At 38.5% G+C, this 25,576-nt stretch overlaps 1 protein-coding gene across 2 annotated transcripts in view; it reads left to right on the top strand.

The window, feature by feature from the left end:
- Window positions 1-4,130: 4,130 nt before the first annotated feature.
- The window catches only part of TMA16 (translation machinery associated 16 homolog), a 63,544-nt gene continuing 42,098 nt past the window's right edge, over window positions 4,131-25,576 (top strand). Inside the window, exons 1-2 of one of the 2 annotated variants that reach the window (XM_074229022.1) lie at window positions 4,131-4,410; window positions 20,330-20,442. In XM_074229022.1, the coding sequence (XP_074085123.1) occupies window positions 4,408-4,410; window positions 20,330-20,442 (116 nt within the window). In that variant the 5' untranslated portion in view covers window positions 4,131-4,407. Of the gene's footprint in view, window positions 4,411-11,418; window positions 18,531-20,329; window positions 20,443-25,576 lie in introns of those variants that run through there. The other variant, XM_074229023.1, reaches the window with a different exon arrangement.

The following is a 25,576-nucleotide window of genomic DNA, read 5'->3' as shown; positions in this document are numbered from 1 at the left end:
ACCACATTTGAATTCAGGAAGGTGAGTCTTTCTGATTCAAAGCTTGGCAGTCTACCACACTATCCTCTGATTTATTAACCTTGTATTGTAAGTCCCTCCCTTCTCCCAGGAATGAGTCTATTTTTCCTCAGAGACTGCAGTGGTATGGGGAAGAAAGGTCCTCTGAGGTGTTGGGGGAATACATTTATATTTTTGTTTTTGCTATATCTTTAAATATCTCTTTTAAAAAGTTAATTGATATTAATTATTTAAAGGGAACTGGGCTGATAGTGACACCTAATAATGAAACAACTGACAGGGTTTCAAACTGAAAGCAATAGAGAAGAGATACCCTTAAATCTGTTAGGATATTCTTAGAACTCTGGGGAGCAATATATGTGGTCTAGTTATAGGAGAGTGAACCAAACCCAAAGCATGCTCGTTTACAGAGAGATAGTTTTCACTTTTTCAAAGCTCTGTCTTTGTTAGGACACTCTCACTTGGACTTACAGTGAGGAAGGGAGGGGAATTTCTCTTTCTCTTCTCACTCCAGTATTTGCAAGGCAGAAATAATGTGTACCTGCTTAGAATACCTGGGATTTCAAAGATATAGCTGGCTCTTCATGCTTGTATTGCATTCCTTGAGCTCACCAAATATTGATCTGAAGACTCGGATGTTTCTAGCCTTAAGAATAGCCTTGTGGGGGTGGCTAGGTGGCACAGTGAATAGAACACCAGCCCTGGAGTCAGGAGGACCTGACTTCAAATCCAGCCTCAGACACTTAATAATTACCTAGCTGTGTGGCCTTGGGCAGGTCATTTAACCCTAATGCCTTGCAAAAACCTAAAAAAAAATAGCCTTGGTGGGGGGGGCAGCTAGGTGGCACAGCAGATAGAGCTGAGTTCACATTTGGCCTCAGACACTTACTAATTACCTAGTTGTGTGAATTTGGGCAACTTAACTTAACCACATTGCTTTAAATAAATAAAATTTTAAAAAAGAATAAATAGCCTTGTGATTTTTTTGAGAGGTTTGGGAGAAGAAAAGAAAACCACTCAAGAGTCCTACATGACTGAATGACTGAAGGTTTGGGAGTTCTCTGAACAGGGCAGATCTGAGGTCAATAAGAAGAATTTGCTGAACAGAACCCCAAAGTTATTTTTGCTTCCTGGGAGAGTCTAATAGGAGTCAGGAACTTAGGCTTTATATCTTATTTATCAAAGCACACTTGATTCTTTGGGATTTTAAAGCAATTTCTATTTTAAGCTGTCCTGGGCTTGATAGGGAACATTTTTTAGAAGGGACCCAGTTAATCCTTTTATTGACCCTAGACTTGAGTCCTCTCTAAGTTCAATGATAGAGACTTTCCTAGAATTTCCAAATAGGGGCAATGAACCAGAGAACTGAAGGAAAAACTTTACCCCTTCTCTTTGGGATCAGATTCAGCCTCAAGAATGAATCTAAGTTGGACCAACTGGATGGTACAGTGGATAGAGCACCAGCCCTGGAGTCAGGAGGCCCTGAGTTCAAATATGAGCTCAGATACTTAATAGTTATCCAGCTGAGTGACCTTGGAAAGTCACTCAACCTCATTGCCTTACAAAAGAAAAAACAAAAGAAAGAATGAATCTAAGTCTAACTGAACCCAGAGCTCTTTCTCTAAGTAGGTGCTTTCTGGGATATGGTAACACCTGAATGTAGAAATTTACATGTACATCAAAAACTATTCCTCTAATAGAAAGCAGGGGAAATTGGCTTCTTAATTCTACTTGTAATTATTCATTTATTCAGAGAAATCAATTTCCCCCCCTCTTCCCTCCCCCCTGTATAGTTGACTTTCTATTGCCTCAAGGATCAAATACAAAATCCTCTGTTATAACCCATTGTCACCCTCCCCTCCCCATTCCTTCCAGTCTTATCATACAATAAGTTATAATTTCTTCCAGTTACTCTCTTTGGGCTTATTTGCTGTTCCTCCAATAAGACCCTCCATCTGGAATACTCTTTCTTCTCATCTCTACTTTCAGTCTTCCTTTAAATCTCAACTAAAATCCCAAGTCCTCTTAATTCCAGTCTCTTTTAGTGATTTCCTGTTTTTTCTGTAGACAGCTCCTTTGTATAGACTTGTTGGGATGCTATCCCCCTGTCTCTTCTGCCTCTTTTTGTATTCTCAGCACAGTGCCTATACAGCTGGCCCTTAATCAGTGTTTATTGACCGACTGTCTTGACCTCTGGGATCCCATCCAGGGCTAACCCTGTACAATATCAGAGATGAACTGGGACCCCCAAAACATTCAATTCACAGAATCTCTCATTTAGAGTCTGAACCTCTCACTCATCTGCATTCTGCAGGAACCACTTGGGATTCCCAAGTGGAGCAGCAGGGTTTCACTGATTCATAGATTGTAAAGTGCAGGAAGGGTCTTTGGGGATCACTAGATTGTTTCCTTTGGGATCCTATATAGTTATCCTATGCATTTTTGACTTTTTTCCCCTTAAGGCAATGGGGTTAAGTGACTTGCCCAAGGTCACACAACTAGGTTATTTATTAAGTGTCTGAGACTGGATTTTAACTCAGGTCCTCCTGACTCCAGGGCTGGTGCTCTATCCACCACCTAGGTGCTCCTATCCTATGCATTTTAAGACGTGATTATGAGAGGGCTCACCCGACTGGTAAATGGGTGGGTAAGAAGTGCTGGTCTCCTCCAATTCCATCATTTTAAAAATGGGGAAACTGAGGCTCAGAAAGGGGCAGAAATGGATTACACAGCTAGCAAGGGGTGGAATTTTAAGTCGGAAGGAAGGAAAGAGAGAAGAATACAAAGTGGGAAATTGAGGTTATAGACGAACAAAAGATAGTAATAAAAATTTATTTTTTATAAAAGAGGTTATATGGGGTGGCTAGGTGGCACAGTGGATAGAGCACCTGCCCTGGAGTCAGGAGTACCTGAGTTCAAATCCGGCCTCAGACATTTAATAATTACCTAGCTGTGTGGCCTTGGGTAAGTCACTTAACCCCATTGCTATGCAAAAAGCAAAAAATAAAAATAAATAATAAAAAGGAGGTTATAGACGAATTTAAAAGATAGCAATAAAAGTTTATTTAAAAAAGGTTATAGATGAACAAAAGATAATAAAAATTTATCTAAAAGGTTATAAATGAATAAAGATAGCAATAAAAATTTATTTTGAAAAGGTTATAGATGAACAAAAGATAATAAAAATTTATCTTAAAAGGTTATAAATGAATAAAGATAGCAATTAAAAATTTATTTTCAAAAGGTTATAGATGAATAAAAGATAGCAATAAAAAGTATTTTTAAAAGTTATAGACAAACAAAAGATAGCAATAAAATTATTTTAAAAAGAGGTTATAAGCAAAGAAAAGATAGCAGTAAAATTTATTTTAAAAAGAGATTATATAAATAAAGGGAAAAAGATTATAGATGAATAAAAGATAGCAATAAAATATTTTTAAAAAGGTTATAGACAAACAAAAGACAGCAATAAAATTTATTTTAAAGAGATTCTATAAATAAAGGGGAAAAGATTATAGATGAATAAAAGAGCAATAAGTTTATTTTAAAAAGTTTATAGATGAATAAAAGATAGCAATAAAATATTTTAAAAAGGTTATAGACAAACAAAAGTTAGCAATAAATTTATTTTAAAAAGAGGTTATAGATGAATAAGATATCAATAAAATTTATTTAAAAGAGGTTATAGATGAATAAAAGCAATAAAATTATTTTTAAAAAGGTTATAGACAAACAAAAGATAGCAATAAAAATTTATTTTAAAAAGGTTATAGATGAATAAAAGGTAGCAATAAAATTATTTTACAAAGGTTATAGACAAGATAGCAATAAAAATTTATTTTAAAAAAGAGATTATAGACGAATAAAAGATAACAATAAAAGTGCATTGTTAAAAAAGATTGAGAAAAATTAATCTGGGCTATAATGTCCTCGCCACGACACCTTCCATGTACCCGTGAGTTGGGTGTGATGCCAGGTGCTAGACTTTCTTTTTTTCCCAAAGCTCCACCTAAGCAGGATCATGTAAAACTCCCCCGGAACCATGGCCTCCGCAGCCTGCGGGCGTAGGGGGAATAAAACCGGAAGGGACGCCTCCCTCCCCTCCACGGCGTTTCGCGTTTCCAACCTCAACGGCCGGGGGTATCGGCTCCGCTCCAGCCGCCTCCCGCTTTCGGGAGTCTGCACGGCGCTTCCATCCTGCGTCTCGTCTGGGCTCGGTTGTCTCCGGAGGGAGCCCAGACGCGCGGGGCGCCGGGGGGCATTTCAGGGAGGCGCACCGCGCCGCTCCCTTCCACTTCCGGTGTTTCCGGCTCCTTCCCCCCAGGCGCGCGCGGGCTTCGGAGAAGTTGGGGCCGGAGCGGGGTGTTGCGGGATCCGCGAGCCGGCAGCATGGTGAGGGCCCGGAGGGCGGGGAGCGGAGCGCAGGGGACTTGGGGCGCGGAGGGCGGTGCGGATCCTCAGGCGCCTAGAGTGCCGTGACCTTCGGCCTTGCACTTAGTGCCCCCACGTGGGTCTGCCAAGGCTTCCAGCCCAGCTTTGCACAAGGCATCGGAACCGGGTTCCCTCCCCGACCCCGCAGTCCGCCCCAGTGCGCCCCCCATGCGGCCCGCCCCGCGTTCTTGTCGGCTTCCTCCCTTAAAAGGGGGTCGCTTGGGGGCCTAGGGTTCAAATCCGGCCTCAGACCCTTCATAATGACCTAGCTGTGTGGCCTTGGGCAAGCCACTTCACCCCATTGCCTCGCAAAAAAACAACAACTAAAAACAAAATAAAAGGGGGTCGCTTCCGGCTGGGGTGGGGGCATTCTGTGGGGACCTGGCTGGGCTAAGTGCTGGAAACTGAATTGGAAGCTTCTTGAGGGCAGGGACGCCCGGGGCTCATCCTCTGCCGCCAGCACTCGAACTCGCAGGGGATTGATCTGGTTTTTATTGTTGTTTCTGTGGGTGACTGAGGTCCTGACTCCTGGATCATCCATTATTGAATTGAGTTGCAAAGAGCTTCTCCTCCCTCCCCTCCTCCACCAGGGTAGGATGATGTCGGACAATGGGATGGCTCATCTTCAGTTCCCTCACCTGTTCCAAGGATCCTCAGGTGTGGGGTGAATCTACCCATTTAAATAAAATTCAGAGATTTCTCAAGGTATGAAGAGAAAAGTTTTATTCAGTTCACGAGAATGGGACCCCACTCTGAGAGAGAGGGGGGCAGGGAACAAGAAATCCACTATCTATTTATCCCAAAGCTGTCCCCCCCACAACCTCACTGACCCATCCTCATTAATGAGGAATGTGGTCTTCACAATCTAAATTATTACTGTAAAGAAAAAGCATATAAATGCAAACAGAGACAGGTTCTCCCCCTCCAGGACTAGGAATGTAGAAACATCTGGACTTCAATCCAAATAAGACAAGGGCAGTTTACTCTTTACATTTTGGCCAAGATAACATGAAGTTGCTTGTCAGAGGAGGAGGTATTTCTAATCTATAATATTTTACTGAAGAAATCTCAAACTTTATCCCATTCACTCAGAACTCCTACTTAAGAACCAGCTAGGTGTGGAGGCTAGCACCCCACACTTAGAGTGTGCTCCAGACTTAATAGCTTGGGCAAGTCACTTAATTTCTGTGTTTTTCAGTTTCCTCAAAAGTAAAATGGTCCACAGTGGATAGAGCACCGGCCCTGGAGCCAGGAGTACCTGAGTTCAAATCCAGCCTCAGACACTTAATTACCTAGCTGTGTGGCCTTGGGCAAGCCACTTAACCCCATTGCCTTGCAAAAAACTAAAAACCTAAAAAAAAAAAAGTAAAGTGGGAATTGTTTTATGTATTTTTTTCCCTATTTGATTCTTCTTTCCCAGCATGATTAATTTGGATATATGTTTATCATAGTTAAACATATATACTCTATATTACATTGTTTTCTGTCAGGGAGAGAGAAGGAAGGGAGGGAGGAAAAATGTGAAACTCAAAACCTTACCAAAAAATGATTGTTGAAAACTTTTTTACCCATAGTTGAAAAAATAAATATTTTTTAAAAAAGTAAATTGGAGGGACTTCCCAGGGTTGTTTGAGGATTAAATGAGTTCTACAACAGCTCAGTACAATACTTGGCAAATAGTAGGGGCCTACTGAACACTTTCCCCCTCTTCTATCCCCCTAATTCACACTTGTCAGGCAGGCTGTACTGGTATTAGCTGAGGTTCCAAACTCTGCCATTCCATTCAGTTTCCTGCATGAGGAGTCCCAGAGCCTCTCCTGCTTCCTGGCTTTGTTATAGGCTAAGGGAATGCTGGACAGCTAGGGTTGGAATCCCCACCTAGACCAAGAACAACTTCATCTTGGCCCTTTTATTAACCTCCTTCCCCACTTGTGACATGAAGAACATTTCTATTGTTATCAGGATCATTGTCAAGGTTGGATGAAAATTTATCTATGCCCTCAGGGACTCCTTTTCTCATTTTTAGAATAAGATGATTGGTCTGAATGGCTCCCATTGTTCCATTGCTCTGGATCCTGGAATCCCTGGCCTCCAGATAGATTATTATTAGATTGTGTTAAGGCAAATAGTAAGTCTCTGAGGAAAGGGGCACAGTACCTATCTGGTGCCTGCCACAGAGCAGATAATCAGCCTTTATAGAGAGATTGAAATAGGTCAACAATTTATACATCCCAGTTGAAGTATTTTAACACCCCCCCCCATTAATAAATTTTCAGAGGATTATAAAGGCAATGAAAATCATTAAGACTCATTGAGGGGGTGGCTAGGTGGCACAGTGGATAAAGCACAGGGCCCTGGAGTCAGGAGTACCTGGGTTCAAATCTGGTCTCAGACAGTTAATAATTACCAAGTTGTGTGGCCTTGGGCAAGCCACTTAACCCCATTTGCCTTGCAAAATACCTAAAAACAAAAAAAAAATAAAAAAGACTCATTGAGATCAGGCTTCTCATTCTGATTTTTTCTTTAGTATTGGGTAAGTCACTGTCATTACAGCATCTTAGTCTTTTTCTTTAGCCTTGGTTGGATAAGTCACTAACATTAGAGCCTCATGAAACACACTGATGAAAGGATCAGGTGGTAAGATTTGGAGCTGGAATTGAAAGCATGCTTCCAATGGAATTTTTTTTCCCCATTGGCCCATGGAGTTGTTGAAGGGAAAGAATCTTTGGGGGCTCATTGTGCCTTCTTCTGGTTTGAAGAATAGACCTCTGTTGCCATCATCCCAAAGGACAGTGTTGGTGTGAAATTGAGGGGTTGTGATTTCTGTTTGTCGGTGTGTGTGTGTGTGTGTGTGTGTGTGTGTGTATGCATATACTTTATTTCTGATCCTCAGAGAAATTGGCACTCCTGTTCTTTTGAAGACAGAATCTTACAGTAGATAAACAAGACCTTAATGGAGAAAATATTTTTTTCAATTCACTCAACAGGTATTTATTTAAATGTGACCAAGCACTGTGCCAGGTGCTGGGAATACAAAGGAAAAACTTTTTTTTCTCTCAAGAAGTTCATGGTCTACTGGGAGACATTCCCAAGGAGTTTGTATTTAGTATGCATGAAAGAGAAGGAAAGGGGAGAGATACTTAGCAAATGTTGATTGATTCTAGTTATATACATTGTGTTCTCTTCCATGCCAATTTTCTTATTGCTTCATTCTTATTATTTTTGTCCCCATTGCCTGTTTAGTGACACTTATTAAAGGATTATTGATTGATTGATTCTAATGGGAGACAAGTACATATAGTTTATGCAGAGCGAATATAAATTTTAAACGAAGGAGTAAATATACTAGTTGGTTAGACACAAGATCAGGAAATATTTAATATATGTCGTTTTTGAGGTGGGTTTTGAAGGAGAGAGGAATGCTGTAGAGTGCAATGTGAGGTAAGAATACAATCCAGGAATGGAGGATGGCCAATCCAAAAACAGAAACAGAGATGGAGTGTGTGTGTGAGGATCAGAAGGCCAGTTTGGCAGGATCAGTGTGTGAGATGGGGAATTTGAGCTAGGAAAGATGAGTTGGAGCCTGGTTTTGAAGGACTTTAACGCTAATAAGAGTTTACATTTTATCTTAGAAGTAATAGATAGCTAGTGGAGTTTGAGTTAGGATGGTGACATAGTCATTTCTGCTATTAAAAAAAGTAACTTTGGCAACTCTGGAAAGAGATTGGAGAGGAGAGATTGACGAATGGTTCAAGCTGATTTCTGTTGGAGTGGGGAAAAGATAACGTGATGGGGATAAAAATCATCCTTTTTCATATGATTGGATAAGGAGGAGGGGAGACAGGGGGGAACCTGAGGAAAATGAAGGAGTGGAGGATGAATTTGAGGCTGCAGATTGGGTGGAGGGGGTGGGGATTGTCCATGACTTCAACTGAAAAAAAAAGAGGCTGGGAGGAATGCTGGATTTAGTAAAGAAGATGGTGATGTGTTGGTTTTCAGAAGCTTCTGTCTAGATAGAGATATTGTAAGGTGTAAGTGTAGGACTGGAGCTCAAAGATGATAAAACAGATGGATATATAGTTTGGAGCTTGTCAAGACTGAGGAAATATATATGGGAGAGGAAGAGAGTGACAGTGTCAGAGAAAGGCAGAGAGAGATGCAAGGAATACATGGATGTTGATCCTACAAAATAGGTCAGGAAATTGTCAAACTAGTCAGCATTTATTAAGTATTTGCTATTTCCCAGGTACTATGCTGATTGTTGGGATTTTGAAGAAATGTCAGGACACAGTTCTTTCTTTCATAAATCTCAATCTGATGAAGGATACAACATTCAAAAAACTACGTGTAAACAAAATTTATGCAGGAGATGATCTCTGAGGGAAACCTCCAAGAGTGAGGAGGATTGGGTCAGACCTCTTGCAGAAATTGGGATTTTAGCTGAGATTTAAAGAAGTCAGGAAGTTGAGAATGAGGAAGGAGAGAATCCTAGGCTTTGGAGGACAGTTGGTGGAATTGCTCAGAACTGGGAGATATGGTGGTTTTTGTTCAGGAATAGCAAGGAGGCCAGTGTCACTGGATTTGGGGGTTGAGGGGAGAGGGGAGAAGAGTTGGCTGGAGTAAGAGGACTGAAACAATTGGGGAGATGGGTGAATCAGGTTTCCAGAGGTAGTTTGAGGGGAGGGCAGAAGGTCAGTTGACACATTTTAAAGAGGAGTTGCTGGAGGAAGCAAGCAAGCAGAAGCCTTAGCTTTGTCCAGAAGACAGGTGAGAACTGAGGAGTTGAGTAAGCAAGATAATGGAGAATGATTTTGAGGTATGGGGACAGAAGAGAAATTCATAAGGCCTCTGTGTTCTTGAGTTAGCATTATATGAGGTTCTTCTCCATTAACCCAGAGAGAATACTATGTGGGGAATCTGTGAGTCTGTAGGCACCCTGAAGGCAGGACTGTATTTTATTTCTGCCTCTTTCTCCCTAGGAATCTGCAGATAGTGAATAGCTGGTCTGAGTATTTTGGCCTTAATAAATTATCCAAAATTAATTGAATTGAGGAACAGTGACTGAGTTTGGAGTAGGATCTATTGTAAACTTCACAAAAAGGTCAGTCAGAGAAGAATAAAAGGATTTTTGTGGGACACTGAGGAACCAGCCGAGAGTAATTAGCATATGTTTGTTTTGGAAACAGATGTCTGCAGGTATTTGACTTCCCTGCTGTAGGAGAGTGGGAACAGAGAAGGCAGATGGTGGACAAAATCCAGGATTAGGTTTTGGCAAGATATGAAGAGTAGCAGGAAAGGGAAGCAAGGGAATCAAGAGGAGAGAAGAACTTAGAGTAGAAATGATTATTACCATAGCATCAGGACTGTAGAAAGGAAAGTAAGACCAGAAAGTAGGAGAGATGAACCCTAAGAGCACAGGTGGGCAGAATGCATAGGGGCTGAGAGGAAGGAAGGGTCACAGTCAGGAAGGATACTAGGTTTGGGAAGAAGAACATTCATGAAATGATGGAAGGATAGATGGAAACAACCTCCTATCCTTTTTTTAAGTTAAAATTATTGTCATATTTTTACTTATTTGAACCTGATTGTCCTTTTTTTAATCTTAGTAGTATTTTTTCCAATTGCATGTAAAGATATTTTTCAACCTTCCTTTTCATAAGATTTTGATTTTCATATTTTTCTCCCTTTGCCAAGATAGCAAGCAGTCTGATAGAGGTTATACATGTACAGTCATGTCAGACATATTTCCATATTAGTCATTGTAAAAGAAGAATCTGAACAAAAGGGAAAAACCCTCTAGAAAGAAAAAACGAATTTAAAAAGTGAAAATAGTATGTTTTGATCTGCATCCCATTTTTATGCTGGATGTGGATGGCATTTTCTATCACAAAACTTTTGGAATTGTCTTTGATTGCTGTATTGTTGAGAAGAGCTAAGTCTAGGGGCAGCTGGGTGACCCAGTGGCTAGAGCCCCAGCTCTGAGTTCAAATCCCACTTTAGGCACTTAATACTTAGCTGTGAGATTCCACACATCACTTAACCCCATTGCCTTGCAACAACAAACAAACAAAAAAAGAGCTAAATCCCTCATAGTTGATCATCTCACAATGTTGCTGTTAATGTTGTTCTCCTGATTCTACTCCCTTCATTCAGCATCAATTCATGTAAGTCTTTTCAGGTTTTTTGAAATCTGCCAACTCATCATTTCTTACAGAAATTCTATATGGTTCATTTATATAGTACATATACTATAGTTCGTTCAATCTCCAATTGATGGGTATTCCATATATTTCCAATACTTTGCCATAAAAAGAGCTGCTGTGAATATTTTTATACTTGTGGTTCTTTCCCCCTTTTTTCATCTTTTTGGGATATAGGCCTAATAGTGGTATGATGGATCAAAGGATATGAACAGTTTTGTAGCCCATTGGGCATAGTTCCAAATTGCTCTCAGGAATGGTAACTTGTCTTTCAAGAAAGGAATAACAAGATTCTGGATCAAAGAGGGAGGATTTTTATAGGTAAGATCAAGAAAGGGCAGGAATATCCTTATACTGGACTGAAATGGAGTGAAAATGCATTTAGGGGAATTGAGACTGATACAAGAGATCAGAATATTTAAGAAATATTAACCTGAACACTGAAGTCCTGTGAATGAGGGCATAGGTTGAGGTGGAAAAAGAGAGTGAGAGTAGGGTCCTGAACTTCTTTAGAAGGGTGAGAGAATGACTCAAGGGCTGACAAATGACTGTTGCCAGGATCTGGATGGGATAAAATAGACTCAAGGAGCATCTGGGTCCGTCAATCTACAGGGTAGAAGATTTTGAGTTGGGGAGCCTGTTGGGAGAAATCAGTTTTCAGGGAGTAGATAATATGGAAGGGATATGAGGTGAAGAGATCATCTCTCAGTGTCAGTATTTTAAATTTTTTTTTTTTTTAGGTTTTTGCAAGGCAAATGGGGTTAAGTGGCTTGCCCAAGGCCACACAGCTAGGTAATTATTAAGTGTTTGAGACCAGATTTGAACCCAGGTACTCCTGACTCCAGGGCCGATGTTTTATCCACTGCGCCACCCAGCTGCCCCTCAGTATTTTAAATTTAAACACTGATGGGGTATGAGGTACAGAGGCCAGGTGGTAGATAAGGGACAAAAGGAAGTTTATTATAGTATGTGGCTCTAGTAAGCAAGGTGCATTAGAGCAGGAAGAATGAAAGAAATGGGGGAGAGAGAGAGAGAGAGAGAGAGAGAGAGAGAGAGAGATGAAAGAGAGTTTTCTCCTAATTCACAGGGTTTAAGATGAGGGGTAATGGGAATTTGCCAGCCATAACATGAAGAAATTAAGCAGTTCAGTTCTTTGAGCATTTGAGTGCCTACTAAATATAAACTATTGGGCAAGGAGACAAATATGAAACTGCCCCTGCCTCAAGAAGCTTACATTCTTCTGAGGAGTTGCAGTATAAATGCAGGTAAGTAAATGTATCCAAAATAAATATGAAGTAGTTGAAAGAAAGTACTAATGGCTGAAAAACCAGGAAAGACCTCAATGTCTGCTCCACTGAACCTTAGAAGTGCTGGCATTTCAAGAGGTAGAGTTGTGAGATGCAATATTGGGTAGAGCTCAGGAGAGAGTGAGTACTGAAAATGTGGATTTGGGATTCATCTTCATAGAAATAATAGCTCAACACTGGGAAAAGAAGTTGCAAAAGGAGAGGGATGCTTAGGAATACAGAAGGAAGTCTGCATGTAGGGGCAGAGACATAGAGAAATATTATTTGATTGAGACTTCTACTCTCCAAGGGAGCATGGTATTGGAATCAGAGGCTAAGATTAGTTTTATTTCAGATACCAGGGAGAAAGCGGGGAGTAGAGTTAGAGAAGGGAGGGTATTTGTCTGTGACAGTGTTCCTGGGGGTGGCTGCTTCTGCAGTCCTCTAATATCTCTGTATCAGTAGTTGTCCAAACTTGATTTAAAAAAAAAAACAAACCTATCTCTCACCATATGTTGAGATGCAGTGATAGCTCAGTGATTCAGTGAAATGATATAGCCCCTGGGTTTCTGGTTATGCCTTGAGGTGGCTTCTTCCTTCAGATTATTCACTTTTTATTTTAGGGGCCAAGATTACAGCTATTGTCATTCCCCATTGGCTTCCCCTGGGAGCTAGGAGAGCAAAACCTGAAATCTTTCCTCAAACAAATAAGCTGAGTAGGAAAAAATTAGCTGCAAGTTGTTTTTCCAGACTTAACTTTATACAGCACCCCTTTTAGATTCCTCCACATTTCAGCAAAACTAAGTGTGATGAGACAAAAACTAAGGGTACCATGTATTCTAGAGAAATTTGAGGAGGAAGGAAACTTTTTTTATGAGGGGGGGAATAAGAGAAGGCATAATGGAGAAAGGTAAGATAAGAAGGATGTGCGTTCCTGATGTGGGGAATAGCACATGTGGACACACAGAGGTTGGTGGTGGGGTGGGGTGGAAGTTTCAGTTTGTAGAATATTTAGTAGTTAAGTTTGGCTGAAATGTAGAGATTCTGAAAGGAGATAGCATGCAATAAATCTGAAAGGGAAATTGTAGCAAGCCTAAGCAGGGCCTTGTCTGCTAAGCCACAGAATATATGTAAAATCCTTGCAGTCATAGGGACCTACTAAAAGTTTCTGAATAGGGGAGTGACATGGTCAGACATGTGCATTTGAAAGATTATTTTGACAGCTGGGTAAAAGATGGATTGGAGCAGGGAGAGACTGGAGGCAGGGAAATCAGGTTAGGAAGCTGTTATGGTAATTTAAGCAGAATGGGACCTTGAACTGGGGGGGAGGGGGGGAAGAGAGAGAGAGAGAGAGAGAGAGAGAGAGAGAGAGAGAGAGAGAGAGAGAGAGAGAGAGAATGAATGAATATGAATGAATATGACAGATTATAATTAGGACCTGGAAACCAGGGTCATTTCTTATTCATCCATATGTAAGATGGACATTTTCAGACTTGGGTGCCTTCCGAAAATTTTGGGAGAAAGGTCAAATTTAGAATTGAAGAAAATGAGCTTGGTTTTGGACATGTTGAATATGTGGTGTTGGTGGGACAAGTTAGTTGAGATGCCTGTCCAGTTGACTGTTTTGAAATGCAAAAGGGATGTGGGTGTGTGTGTGTGTGTGTGTGTGTGTGTGTGTGTGTGTGTGAGAGAGAGAGAGAGAGAGAAGGTAAGAGAGGATGAGTCATTTGCAGAGGTGTGATAATTGAACTAATGAGAATGGATGAAATCACCAAAGGAGAAAATGAAGAAAGAGAAGACAATTTAGAACACAGTCTTGTTGGGGAGACACCCACACTTAGGGGTGGGAGGGTGATGATTAACCAGTCAGTCAAGAAGCATTTATTAACCAGCAGAGGAGACCTGGAAGAAGTGGTTCAGTGGGTAAGAAGAGAAACAGGAGGAGATGAATTCAAAGCTATAATTGGAGAGATTGATTTTAACAAGAAGAAAACTAATCCTTGAGACTGGAGCAGAGGAAAAGTGCATGGGTGAAAATAGTAGATTTGAGGTGTGGAGGAGGAAAGTGAGGGAGAGTTAATGATAAATAAGCTTAATCTCTAAAGTAGGAGATGAGATCATTTTAGAGAGGAGAGGAAAGTAAATCTGGGAGACAATCAAAGGGTAAAGTTTAGAACAGTCTCTGTTGGGAATGATAATATGCAGTTAGTGGGATAGAATTTGTACCTGGGATTTTATTGCTATAGAGAGCTCCTTCAAATTGTGACTTTTGCTTGCAATTTAGAGTCAGAGCTGCCTGAGCAGTGGTGTTAAACTAATAGAAACAGACCCCTATAGGGCCACATAATGACTTAGAAAACCACAAATTAACATTATCTATGTGATGTTTTTATTTATTATGTTAAACATTTTCCAATGACATTTTCATCTGGTTGCTGGCTCCTGCCAGTTTCATGCCTGTGACCTTGAAGCATTGAGAATCTAAGTGACATGCCCTGATCATACAGCATGGATTATGTCCAAGGCAGAACATCAGGTCTCCCTAGTCTGAAGACCAAGTCTTCACTCTCCCACAGTGAAGTCAATAATAGATGAATTAAAGAATTGCCATGCACAAGTGAAGGGCCACTTGTTTTCCCCCTCCTGTATCATATGTCCCTGCTACCAGGATCTAGAACTTGGTCTTAGTTTCTTTAAGACAGCAATGTTAGTTCTGTACATTATGAATTAAATCAGTTTTTGTAGACTAATCCACTATTTTTAAAGCATTGATTTTTTGGGAAGCAGTTTTCTCAGCTCTCAATAGCCATCTCATTACAAATTAACTTTTGGAACATGGCCTATTTTGGAAGTTGGAGACTAATTCTACTTATCTTGTGTAGTGGTAATGGTAAGGGAGATCTTCTGTCTAATTTATGCCTCCCTCCTGCTTAGAATGCTCTTTTCTTGACTCAGTTTTGTGTCTTGATGGAATTCTTTTTGATAAATTTCCTCCAATCTGCTTTAAGAAGATATTTGTGTCTTCCTTACTGTTTTTTTAGCAACATAATTGTCTGTCACCAAATGGGACAGTATCTATTGCAGGAACCTGTACAAAGTTATTGTTCTTCTAAGTGCTTAGATAGCTTATCAGCCCATTCTTTTTTCAGGGCCAAGTCCATGTGACAGAAAATCGGTTTCCTCTAGAGACAAGAAATAAATGGAAATGGACTTGTTTTGTCATATTGACTTGAACCATAGGTTTTGTTAGTTTTAAAATACAGATACTGAATAAAAACCAGACTGAGTTAGAAATATAGTGTGTGTATGTATGTGTATGTGTGTATATATATATTTATATACATATATATACAAATATTGTATATATAAAACACAAAAGTATGCATCTATATGGATATAGAAACAAGCTACACTCATGATAGATATCTAGGATTTCTCAAAAGTTGTAAAAATGGCTATTTCTCTGGGCAAATGAGCATCTTTAGATAAAATGTCCTTGATTTTTACGGTAGAGAAACTTTTTTTTGGTCATTGCAGTGAATACTATTTACACTTGTTGGACTGGAATAGATTATCTAGTCCGTATGATATCTCCTGTTATTATTATTTAAAAAATGACTAGACAAGTAATTATCTCTTTTTTTCTTGAGAATCTCCATAGGTTGGTATTCTTTCCTTGGTAAATATTGGGGTCCGATCCTCAGGTTAAATGTCGTGTTCTTGCTTGGTGGTATTAATTATGATGATGATTTTGTTTTTTTGATTTGAACCATTGATTTCATTTTTTGTGGAAACTATGAATGCAGATAAGCAATTTTTCAGTATCTTAAGAGGTTAAGTGATTTGCTTTCTGGACCTTCAGTAAGTATAGTGTTAGATTCAGGACTTGAACTCAGGTTTCTCATCCCAAGGCAGGTCTCTATTCACCAGTTGTGTGCATGGACTTAGAATGAAATTAAAGTATGTAATTGTCCATTGTTAGAGAATTTTAAAAATGTTGATAATGAAATTTTAAAATCATCAGCTTTTTTTTGGTGGGGTCTAATATTGTACAGACCTCTCATCTTTATGCAAGGCTAGATCCAAAATCATAGGTTCAGAATAAAAGGGGGTCTTTAAACTACAACTTTTGTCAAATTCCACAATATCTTTGGCCTGATAACTAAGAACGGGGTTTATATTTTAAAATAAGTCTTAATGTATTTGAAAATATAAAAGCCATTCTTAGCTTCAGGCCACAATAAGTAGGCTTTGGACCATATCTGATTTGATCTGGTTCAACCCAAACCTGAAAAAAAAGATGTCTACAACCACATACCCAGTTTATGAGACCCCCCCATATATAGTGAGCCTTAGGTATTTTGAGACTGATTGGGGGAGATTGTTGCTGTGAGGTTTGAAGGGAATGTGTAGCCTCTTCTTAAGTGTAGCCTCTTCTCCCACACTTTTTGAGGAGGGATTTTAAATCTTGTTGGGGGGGGGGATGGGTCCAGACTAGAGTTTTATTAATTTGCTTTTTCTAAATATTGTTTATTGATGATCCCATTCAAGCTAACTCAGGATCACTTTATATTATTGAGCAAGACCCTTAATACCAGTTATAGATTGAATAGCACTTAACCAAAAATATCCATTTATCCAAATAAATAGCAAGATAGAAACCAGAGATGGTATAATATCAGAATATTATATCTATATCTATATCTATATCTATATATACACATATGTATACTATATTATAGACAGTATAGAGTGAAGGAACTCTCCTATGAGAAATGAGGTAGCTCAGCATACCCAAGAGGAAGAATCCTAAATCTCCCAAGTTTCTAGAGTAGCAAGCTGGGAATAGGGACATAGACTGCTAGCTCCTGTCATGTCTTCTCAGAGCTATTTCCTCCAACCTGAAGTGAGGTTGGCTTCATCTACCTATGCTTTTTTTGAAACTGGAAGCCAGAATTACCTGAAGCAACTCAAAACTTGTGAAGATTGTTTCAAGAACTTTATAGCTCTCCTCCCTTTTCATTAACTGTCTGTTCCCCACAAAGGTGCAGGACATTTGTTTCCACTGATGAGGAGAGGTCCCTTACCAATGGAGTTTGGTACTGGGATTATACCAATAAATAGTCATCCTGATGCTTCTGTTAGAAGACCTCTTTTGAATGAGAATTTTTAATCCAAAGGTACCCATTCTACTTTGGAGAGAACTATTTGAAATTTTTCCCTTAAATTGAATGTTGCTTCTATAACTTCTACTTATTGCATCTACTTCTGTACCTTGGGCCTGAATAGAACAGAATACTTTTTCTGTTGATAGCTCTTCAGAATTTTTGAAGACAGTTACCATGTCTCCTCTGAGTTTTTCTTTTCTCCAGGTCAAATATCCTTAGTTCCTTCAACCAATTCTTGAATGTCATGAATGCAAAATTACATCACCATTCTAGCTGTTCTCCTTCAGTTTATCTAGTCCTTTCTAAAATGTGGCAGTCAGAAGATTCCAGCAATTTTGGAAGAGAACAGCTGGACTTAAATCTATACAAATATCTATTTAAATTAAAAAGTTAAGGGAAAAAAGCAGAATGCATATTTTTTGTTATTATCATTTTTTAATAACTAGCCTGAAATTTCCATCTGGTTTTGTTATTCATTATCATTTGGCAGTTAAGAATTAAGGGTATCTGAGTGAATAGTAGTAGCTAGTGGTTTCATTTGGCTGTTACAAAGACCATTGATAACTTCCAAATGAAATGTTCATCTTTCAAGATATATGTATAAGTAATTATGTAATTCAGAGATTTGTCAAAATCATAGGAGAACTTGGGTTTTATCTTTCTATATTTCCCCAAGATATACACTAAGGGTTATGCTTAAACAGGCAGAATGTCATAAAGTTGCTTTTCAAAACAACTTTTTTACTCTAGTGGAAAGGATTTTCCATTTAGGCTACGTGTGTGTGTGTGTGTGTGTGTGTGTGTGTGTGTTAATTTTAGTAGTTTTAATTATTAGTTAATTTGTATGTTCTGCCTTAGGGGAATACAGTATGGAAAGTAGAGAAAACCCATTGCCTTTCCCCACATTTTTCTGTTTCACCTGACCTATCATTCATTCACCATACTTTTAGGATCTCTGATTTTTGTCAAAAGTACCACTTCTTCTGTATAAATTAGCAGATTTTTTAGTATTTAATAGATGTGAAGCATTAGTTGCCCTGCTCCCTAAATGCTAGACTGATCATCTGATGAAATAGTAAAAGTAAAGAGTAAGTAAACATTGAGTAAAGGCTTGGGGAAGGGAAGTGATGAGCCATTTCCAATAAAGGTATTTTGAGCTTTCGGGGAATGTTTGTCAATGATTGTTCATCCTGATAGCCAATCTTTATTGAGTGCTTACTATGTACCAATATGCTTTCAGTGTGCTAAACATTTTATAATTATTATCTCATTTGATTCTTACAGTAACTTTGGGAGCAAAATTTGGGAGCTGTTAGTACTCCCATTTTACAGATGGGAAAATGGAGGCAACAGAAGTTTAGTGACTTGCCTAGGATGACACAGCTCTAGTCATTGTATTTACTACCTGGCACTTTTTACCATGCATGGTAGGTGTCTTGAGTTTTTAGTAATCTGAAATTCCTGAATTTTCCTGAAGACTATACCACAGATTTGTTATCAATAATTATGAAAAATCTGTCACACATGTCATCAGTATAACTTATTTTTAAAAAATACTTTCCCTGATAGAATCTCCTTTTGTTTGATACCTCACCAAACAAACAAAATAGGAATAAAAGTTCATCTTTTATCTAGGAAAATAACCATTATTGCATTTGTCTCTTTTAGATACTCATTTTTAATGTGTTCAAATTTGAAGTGGAAAATACTTAAAAAATAAAGCTTACGTTTGAGTGTGACTTGATTTTGAACCAGCTTGTGGGAGTGAACCTTGAGAATCAATGATGTAGATGACTCACTCTTTATTATGAGATAGTGGGTTTGACCGCCAGTTTGATAGATTGATTAACATTTTACCTCTAGCATTTTATTTCAGTTCTCTGTTGCTGAAGCATTTCCTACTTTCTCATTTTAATATCATACTAAAAAGGAGGAAAAAGTACTCTTAACGTTGCTAAACTTTATTACAGATTTCCCTTCTTCATGATAAATTTATATGCTGCCTTGAGGCTACCTTTTTATAAATGAATTATTAAAAGGAATCTCAAGCATTGTTGAGTCAGAATGGAAGTTCCAACTATATTGTCTTGCTTTGTAATAAATTTTAGAGTTTACTCTTACTTAGAGCCTTTAATAAGAATGCAGGCAATAATTCTGAGGTTACTGTGTTATTATTAATTATTTTTAAAGATACTTTGTTTAGTTTTTTATAGACCAGTGGACTGCTAAAAGTTTTGGTTAAAAAGATTTTTAGATTTAGTTTAAACTTGACCCTTTTAGATTATTCTTGTTTGGGATGATGTAATCCTTGTTATTTATGTGTATTCTGCATCATGGTACTTAAAAATACAAATGAGATCTTGTATCTTTCCAGAGAAAACCATTTTCCTGCATGATTTGATTTAAAGTTTTCCTTTACTTCTGACTTTAATACTGATATTTTTATTCTTTTTGTACTTTTTAATTCAATAAATATTTACAATTAGTGTAAACTCTTTTTTAGGCACTAGAACTAGAAGATGAAAAGTAAAATAGTTGTTACTTGTAAGGAATTTGTTTTACTCCTGGGCAGTATTGCATGAACACATAAATATACTACAATATAGCTGATAGGGAACAATGGAGACATTCAATACAGTCATTAATATTATATGTGGAGGACTTTCTAATTCTCTTCTCAGATGCCATGATGGCATATGGATCATTGACTTGTATGCTGGGTAGTTCTAGATAACTCTGCACTTGCTCTTTTGTGGGGTTTTTGGGCGACTTCCCCTTGTCTCAGACTGTCTGTTTTCCCTTTCCCTTTTCTTTTCTGTCATCAGTACCTGTTTAACAGTTCTGCTATTAATCTGCTATTTTATAGTAATCTATATCTATAGTAATAGCTATATCTATAGTATATATTTTTAATATCTATAGTAAAACCAGTTTTTATCTAGCCTCATCTTTTGGGGGAGGGGTTGGGAGGAAATAGCCTTTGATTTCCCAGGAAGGGAAATCCTGACAAGGAAACTCTAATAATGGATGTCAGTTTCTACCCTGTGACTTGATTGACTTAGAATTGCCTGGGGGGGATGGCTTGCCCAGAGTTACTGCTATATTTTCTGCCATAGGTGATATTTGAACTCAGATTTCTCCATCCTTCCATGAGGTATGTAACACTTTTCTTAGAGGATTTATTAATGAATCTCACTGTTAGGTTTCTCCTTATTTTTTATTTTAGCCAAAAGCACCAAAAGGCAAAAGTACAGGACAACAGAAAAAAGTTATACATCCTTATAGCAGAAAAGCAGCTCAACTTAATCGAGAAGCTCACAAACAAGAAAGAAAGGAAAAGTAAGTATCTTTTTACAATTTTTAAAAAAAAATTATTTAAGACAATGGGGTTAAATGACTTGCCCAAGATCACACAGCTAAGCAATTATTAAATGTCTGAGGCTGGATTTGAACTTAGGTTCTCCTGACTCCAGGACTGGTAATCTATCCACTGTACCACCTAGTTGCCCCCTCTTTACTGGTTTTATAATGCATTGAGGAAAAGTGTTTATTTACCTAGGGAGAGCAATTAGTTTCTTAAGATCTTTGATAAAGAGGTGAAATTATACTGATTTAAACTTTGAGTATCTTGATTTCAAATGAAAATTTTAGATTAAATTATCATTAAGATCATATTTAGATCTGAAATCCTCAAATCCTAGCTGTGATCCCCACATTTGGTCCAAAGATTGTAATATTAACCAGAGTATTTGCCCCCTGTGAGACACAATGAATGAAAATTCATTTTTAAAATATATGTGCAAAGCCCTAGGAATAATACTAGTTGTGATGTGTCCTGTTCTCAAGGAGGGTCCCATTTTAATGGGGAAGGGCTCCATGGTCAACATGCTTTGCAGAAACAAAACAAAACAAATGATAACCACATCATTTATTTTTTTCTCCCTTCAATTTTTCCAATCGTATGCAAAGATAGTTTTCAATGTTCATCCTTTTGCAAACTTTTGAGTTCCTTTCTACCACTCTCTCTTCCCTCCCTCCTTGTGGCAGCGAACAATCTGATAGAGGTTGTATGTGTACAGTTGTGTTTATCATATTTTCACATTAGGCATGTTGAGAGAAGGAACATAAAAGAAATTTTAAAAAGTGAACATGGTGTGCTTTGCTCTGCAATCAGACTTAATGGCTTTTTCTCTGGATGTAGATGGCATTCTTCATAACTTTCTAGGATTATGCATGATCACTGATCTTCTGAGAGGAGCTATGCCATCATAGTTGATCATATCACAATATTGCTGTTAATGTGTACAGTGGTTCTCATGGTTCTATTCGCTTCACTTAGCATCAGTTCATGCAAGTCTTAACAGACTTTTCCAAAGTTCTTTTGCTCATTTTTTTTGGTGAGGCACTGGGGTTAAGTGACTTGCCCAAGATCACAGAACTAATACGTATCAAGTGTCTGAGGACAAATTTGCACTCAGATCCTCCTGACTCCAGAATTTGTGCTCTATCTACTGCAGCATCTAGCTGCTCTTGCTCAGTTTTTCTTACAGAAACACTACTGGTGAAAATTGTTTCCTAGATGGGTGGAGCCAAGATGGCAGCGTGAAGGCAGCATTTCCTCAGGATCTTCTCCCCCCCACCCCAACCTCCAAAAAAACAAACAAAAGATGGCTCTAGCCAAAATTTAGAGGGGCAGAACCCACAGAAAGACTGAGTGATACATTTTCCCAGTCCAAGATAACTTAGAAGTTCCGTGGGAAAGGTGTGTTTCACCAGGACTGGGGGTTGGGAAAAAAAGGCATGGCAGCAGCACAGCCCAGTGATCACTTGCTCCACCAGAATGAGTGTGGAGTGAGGAGTATTGGCCTTAGAACCTGCAATGAGAATCTGGAGAAAGCAGCCTGCACCCCCAGAGACAGTAAGATAAGTCTGCAGAGATTTCTCTGCTCTCCCTGGGGTAGGACTCTGCTGTTTGCCTATACTCACATATTGCAGTTTAGGCTTCTACACTAAGATAGTTGGATCCCTCCTTATAGCCCCAGGGCAGAGGGAAGGGGGGGCACAAACTACATATCAAAGCACATGCAAGAGCATAAGACCTTGGAGGAATAAAGGTCCCAGTGGGGTGTCCCCCCCCAAAAAAAAAAACCCCAAAGCCTTGAAAGTGCTGTTTTGAGCTAAGGAAATGAATAAACAACAGAAAAAGAAGAATCTGACCATAGAGAATTACTTTAGTCCCATGGAAGATCAAAACACATACTCAGATGATGACAAAATTGAAGAAATTTCCATATCCAAAGCCTCCAAGAGAGATAGAAAACAGACTCAGACTATGGATGAGCTCAAAAAAGACTTTGAAAAGCAATTAAGGGAGATGGAGGAAAAATTGGGAGGAGAGATAAGAGCAATGAAGAAAAATCATGAAAACCAAATCAAAAGCTTGGTGAAAGATATACAAAAAAATACTGAAGAAAGTAATATGTTAAAAACCAGTTTAGGCCTAATGGAAAAAGCAAAACAAAAGGCAAATGAGAAGAATGCCTTAAAAAGCAGAATTGGCCAGCTGGAAAAGGAGACAAAAAAGCTCTCTGAAGAAAATAACTCCTTCAAATGTGGAATGGAATTAAAGGAAGCTGATGACTTTGCAAGAAATCAGGAAGAAATAAATTTATCCCCCAAAACCCCAAAATTAGAAGAAAATGTGAAATATCTCATTGGAAAACCAACCCACCTCGAAAACAGATCCATAAGAAATAATTTAAAAATTATTAGGCTATCTGAAAGCCACAATCAGGAGAAGAGCCTAATTTAAAAATTATTAGACTATCTGAAAGCCACAATAAGGAGAAGAGCCTAGATTTCATTTTGCAAGAAATAATACAGCAGAATTGCCCTGAGAACCTAGAAGCAGAGGGTAAAATAGAAATCAAGAGAATTTGCTGGTCACCTCCTGAAAGAGATCCCAAAAGGAAAAACTTCCAGGAATATTATAGCCAAATTCCAAAACTCCCAAATCAAAGAGGAAAATTCTAAAAGCTGCCAGAAACAAACAATTCAACTATAAGGTTGATGGTACGTACATAGTTTATGGTATGTACATAGCTCCATAATCAAGATCACACAGGATCTGGCAGTATCTACATTAAGGGCTCATAGGGATTGGAATATGATATTCTGGAAGGCAAAAGATCTGGTTTACAACTGAGAGTCAGCTACCCAGCAAAACTAAACATCCTCTTTCAGGGAAAAAGATGGACTTTTAATGAAACAGAGGACTGTCCAACTTTCCTATTGAAACAACCAGAGCTGAACAGAAAGTTTGATCTCCAAGTACAGGACTCTGGTGAACCATAGAGGGAGTGGAAGAGGAGGACTAACTATGAGGAACTTAGATATCAAACTGTTTGTGTGCCTGCATGGAAAGAAGATACTGATAACTCATGAACTTTCTCATTTATAAGAACAGTTAGAAGGAGTATATATAGACAGGACATAGGAAGGAGCGGAGTATAATGGTATAATATAGTAAAAAGATGGAGTCAGTGGATGATGGGGGAAAGTACTGGGAGGAAGGAAAAGGAGATGAAGAAACTAAGAAATTTCACATGAGTTAAGAAAAAGCTTTTTTTTCAGTCAAGTGGAAAGGGGGAAGGCAAGGGGGAATGAGTGAGCCTTCATTCTCATCAGAGATAGCTCAGAGAGGAAGTAACATACACACTTAATAGGGTGAGGAAATCTGTCTTACCCTGTAGAAAAATAAGAAAGGGACAGGATAAGGGGGAATGGGGGGAGGGAAGATCAAGGGAGAGGGTACTCAGATTCAGCACATCTTTGGACAGGGGCCAGGATGAAAGGAGAGGGAAAATGGAATAAATGAGAGTGGGGAGAAATAGAGTGGAGGTACAGCTAGTATTAGCAACTGTGGGGAAAAATATTGAAACAACTTCTCTGATGGACTTATGATAAAGAAAGCAACTCAACCCAGAGACAGAGCCATACAGACTGAAGTACAATTATTTTTTTCTCTCTATTCTTGAGGTTTCTCATCTTCTTGGGGGGGTATTTATGCTTACTCTTATAACGCATTCTATTTACATCAATGTATGGCAGGGGAAACAATGTAGAGACTGTCAGACAGCCTTCTGTGTGTGTGTGGGGGGGATTGTAGAATTCAGAGCCTTACAAAAAATGCTGGGTACATATTACTATTGTATATAACTGGAAAACAAATAAAATGTTAAAAAAAAAAAAAGAAAAGAAAATTGTTTCCTAGCTTTCTGCATTCCTTCTAATCTAGGTTGTATTCATTTTATTTGTGCAAAAGCTTTTTCTTTCCCTCTGTCCTGTCTCTCTCCTATTTGCACTTTTCTTTCTCCTTTCCCTTTATCCCTCCTCATCAGTGCTTTGATTTGACTGCTGCCTGCCTCACCCTGTCCTTTCCCCTGTTCCCCCTGACTTCCCTGCAGGGGAGGATAAATTTTTAAAACCAATTGGAAATATATATCATTCCTTCTTTGAGCCAAAACTGTTGAGAGTAAGATTTGTGCAGTGTTTACACTCTCCATGCTTTCTCTGTTCTATAATAGCTTCTTTGTGCTTTTTTCATATGGATCTAATTATGCTCTAATGCCTTCATCTTCTCTTATTGCAATCTTTTTTCAAGTCTTAATTGTTTTACATGTGTCTTGCATCCATACCCTCTGTCAAAGTATATTCCTTCCAACTGTCCTGATAGAAATACAATTCTCTTTTCTCTTTTTTTTGGAAGGCAGGGAGAAGGGTTTATGGGGTAGTAGAACTAAGTGACTTGCCTTAGGTCTCATAGCAAGTAAGTATCAAGTGTCTAAGGCTGCATAACCTAGCACCCAAAGTACATTTCTCGAGAGCCATAAACATCACTTCATAATCAATTTATACCCATACCTTCAGTCTAAGTATCCTCCCTTCAGCTGTCCCAATAGAAATATTCTCTGCCTAAGTATGTTCCTTTCAACTGTCCTAAGAGAAATATAGTTCTCAAGAGTTACAGGTACTGTCTTCCCATTTAGCTTATTGACTAAAGTTTTCTTTTTCCTTAATCTTTTTGACTAATTTTCTTTTCTTTCTGTTTGCTTTTTTATGTGTCTCTTGAGTCTTCTGTTTAGTTCTGGCCTTTTGTTTCAGGCAACTTTGAAAGTTTATCTTTTCTCCTGAAAGAATTTCCTGAATTTTGCAGGACAGTTGATCTTGGTTGTAATACAAACTCCTTTGCCCTTCAGAATATTATATTTCAGGGTCTTTGATCCTTTTCATGTTGAATCTAATAAAGTGCTTTCTGATTTTTAGGGTTTTATTTTCTTTAGTTAGCTTTTGTGTTTCCTTTTCCAGTTGGTTAATTTTACTTTTTGATGGGTTATATTACTTTTCAAGTTGACTAGTTTTACTTTTTGATGAATTACATTCATTTTCCAATTGACCATTTTTACTTTTAAAG

Source organism: Macrotis lagotis, chromosome 3, assembly GCF_037893015.1.
Source record: "Macrotis lagotis isolate mMagLag1 chromosome 3, bilby.v1.9.chrom.fasta, whole genome shotgun sequence".
In the NCBI taxonomy this organism is placed as follows: domain Eukaryota; kingdom Metazoa; phylum Chordata; class Mammalia; order Peramelemorphia; family Peramelidae; genus Macrotis; species Macrotis lagotis.
Note: the sequence above shows the minus strand (reverse complement) of the source record. Positions and strands in the feature narration are given on the sequence as shown.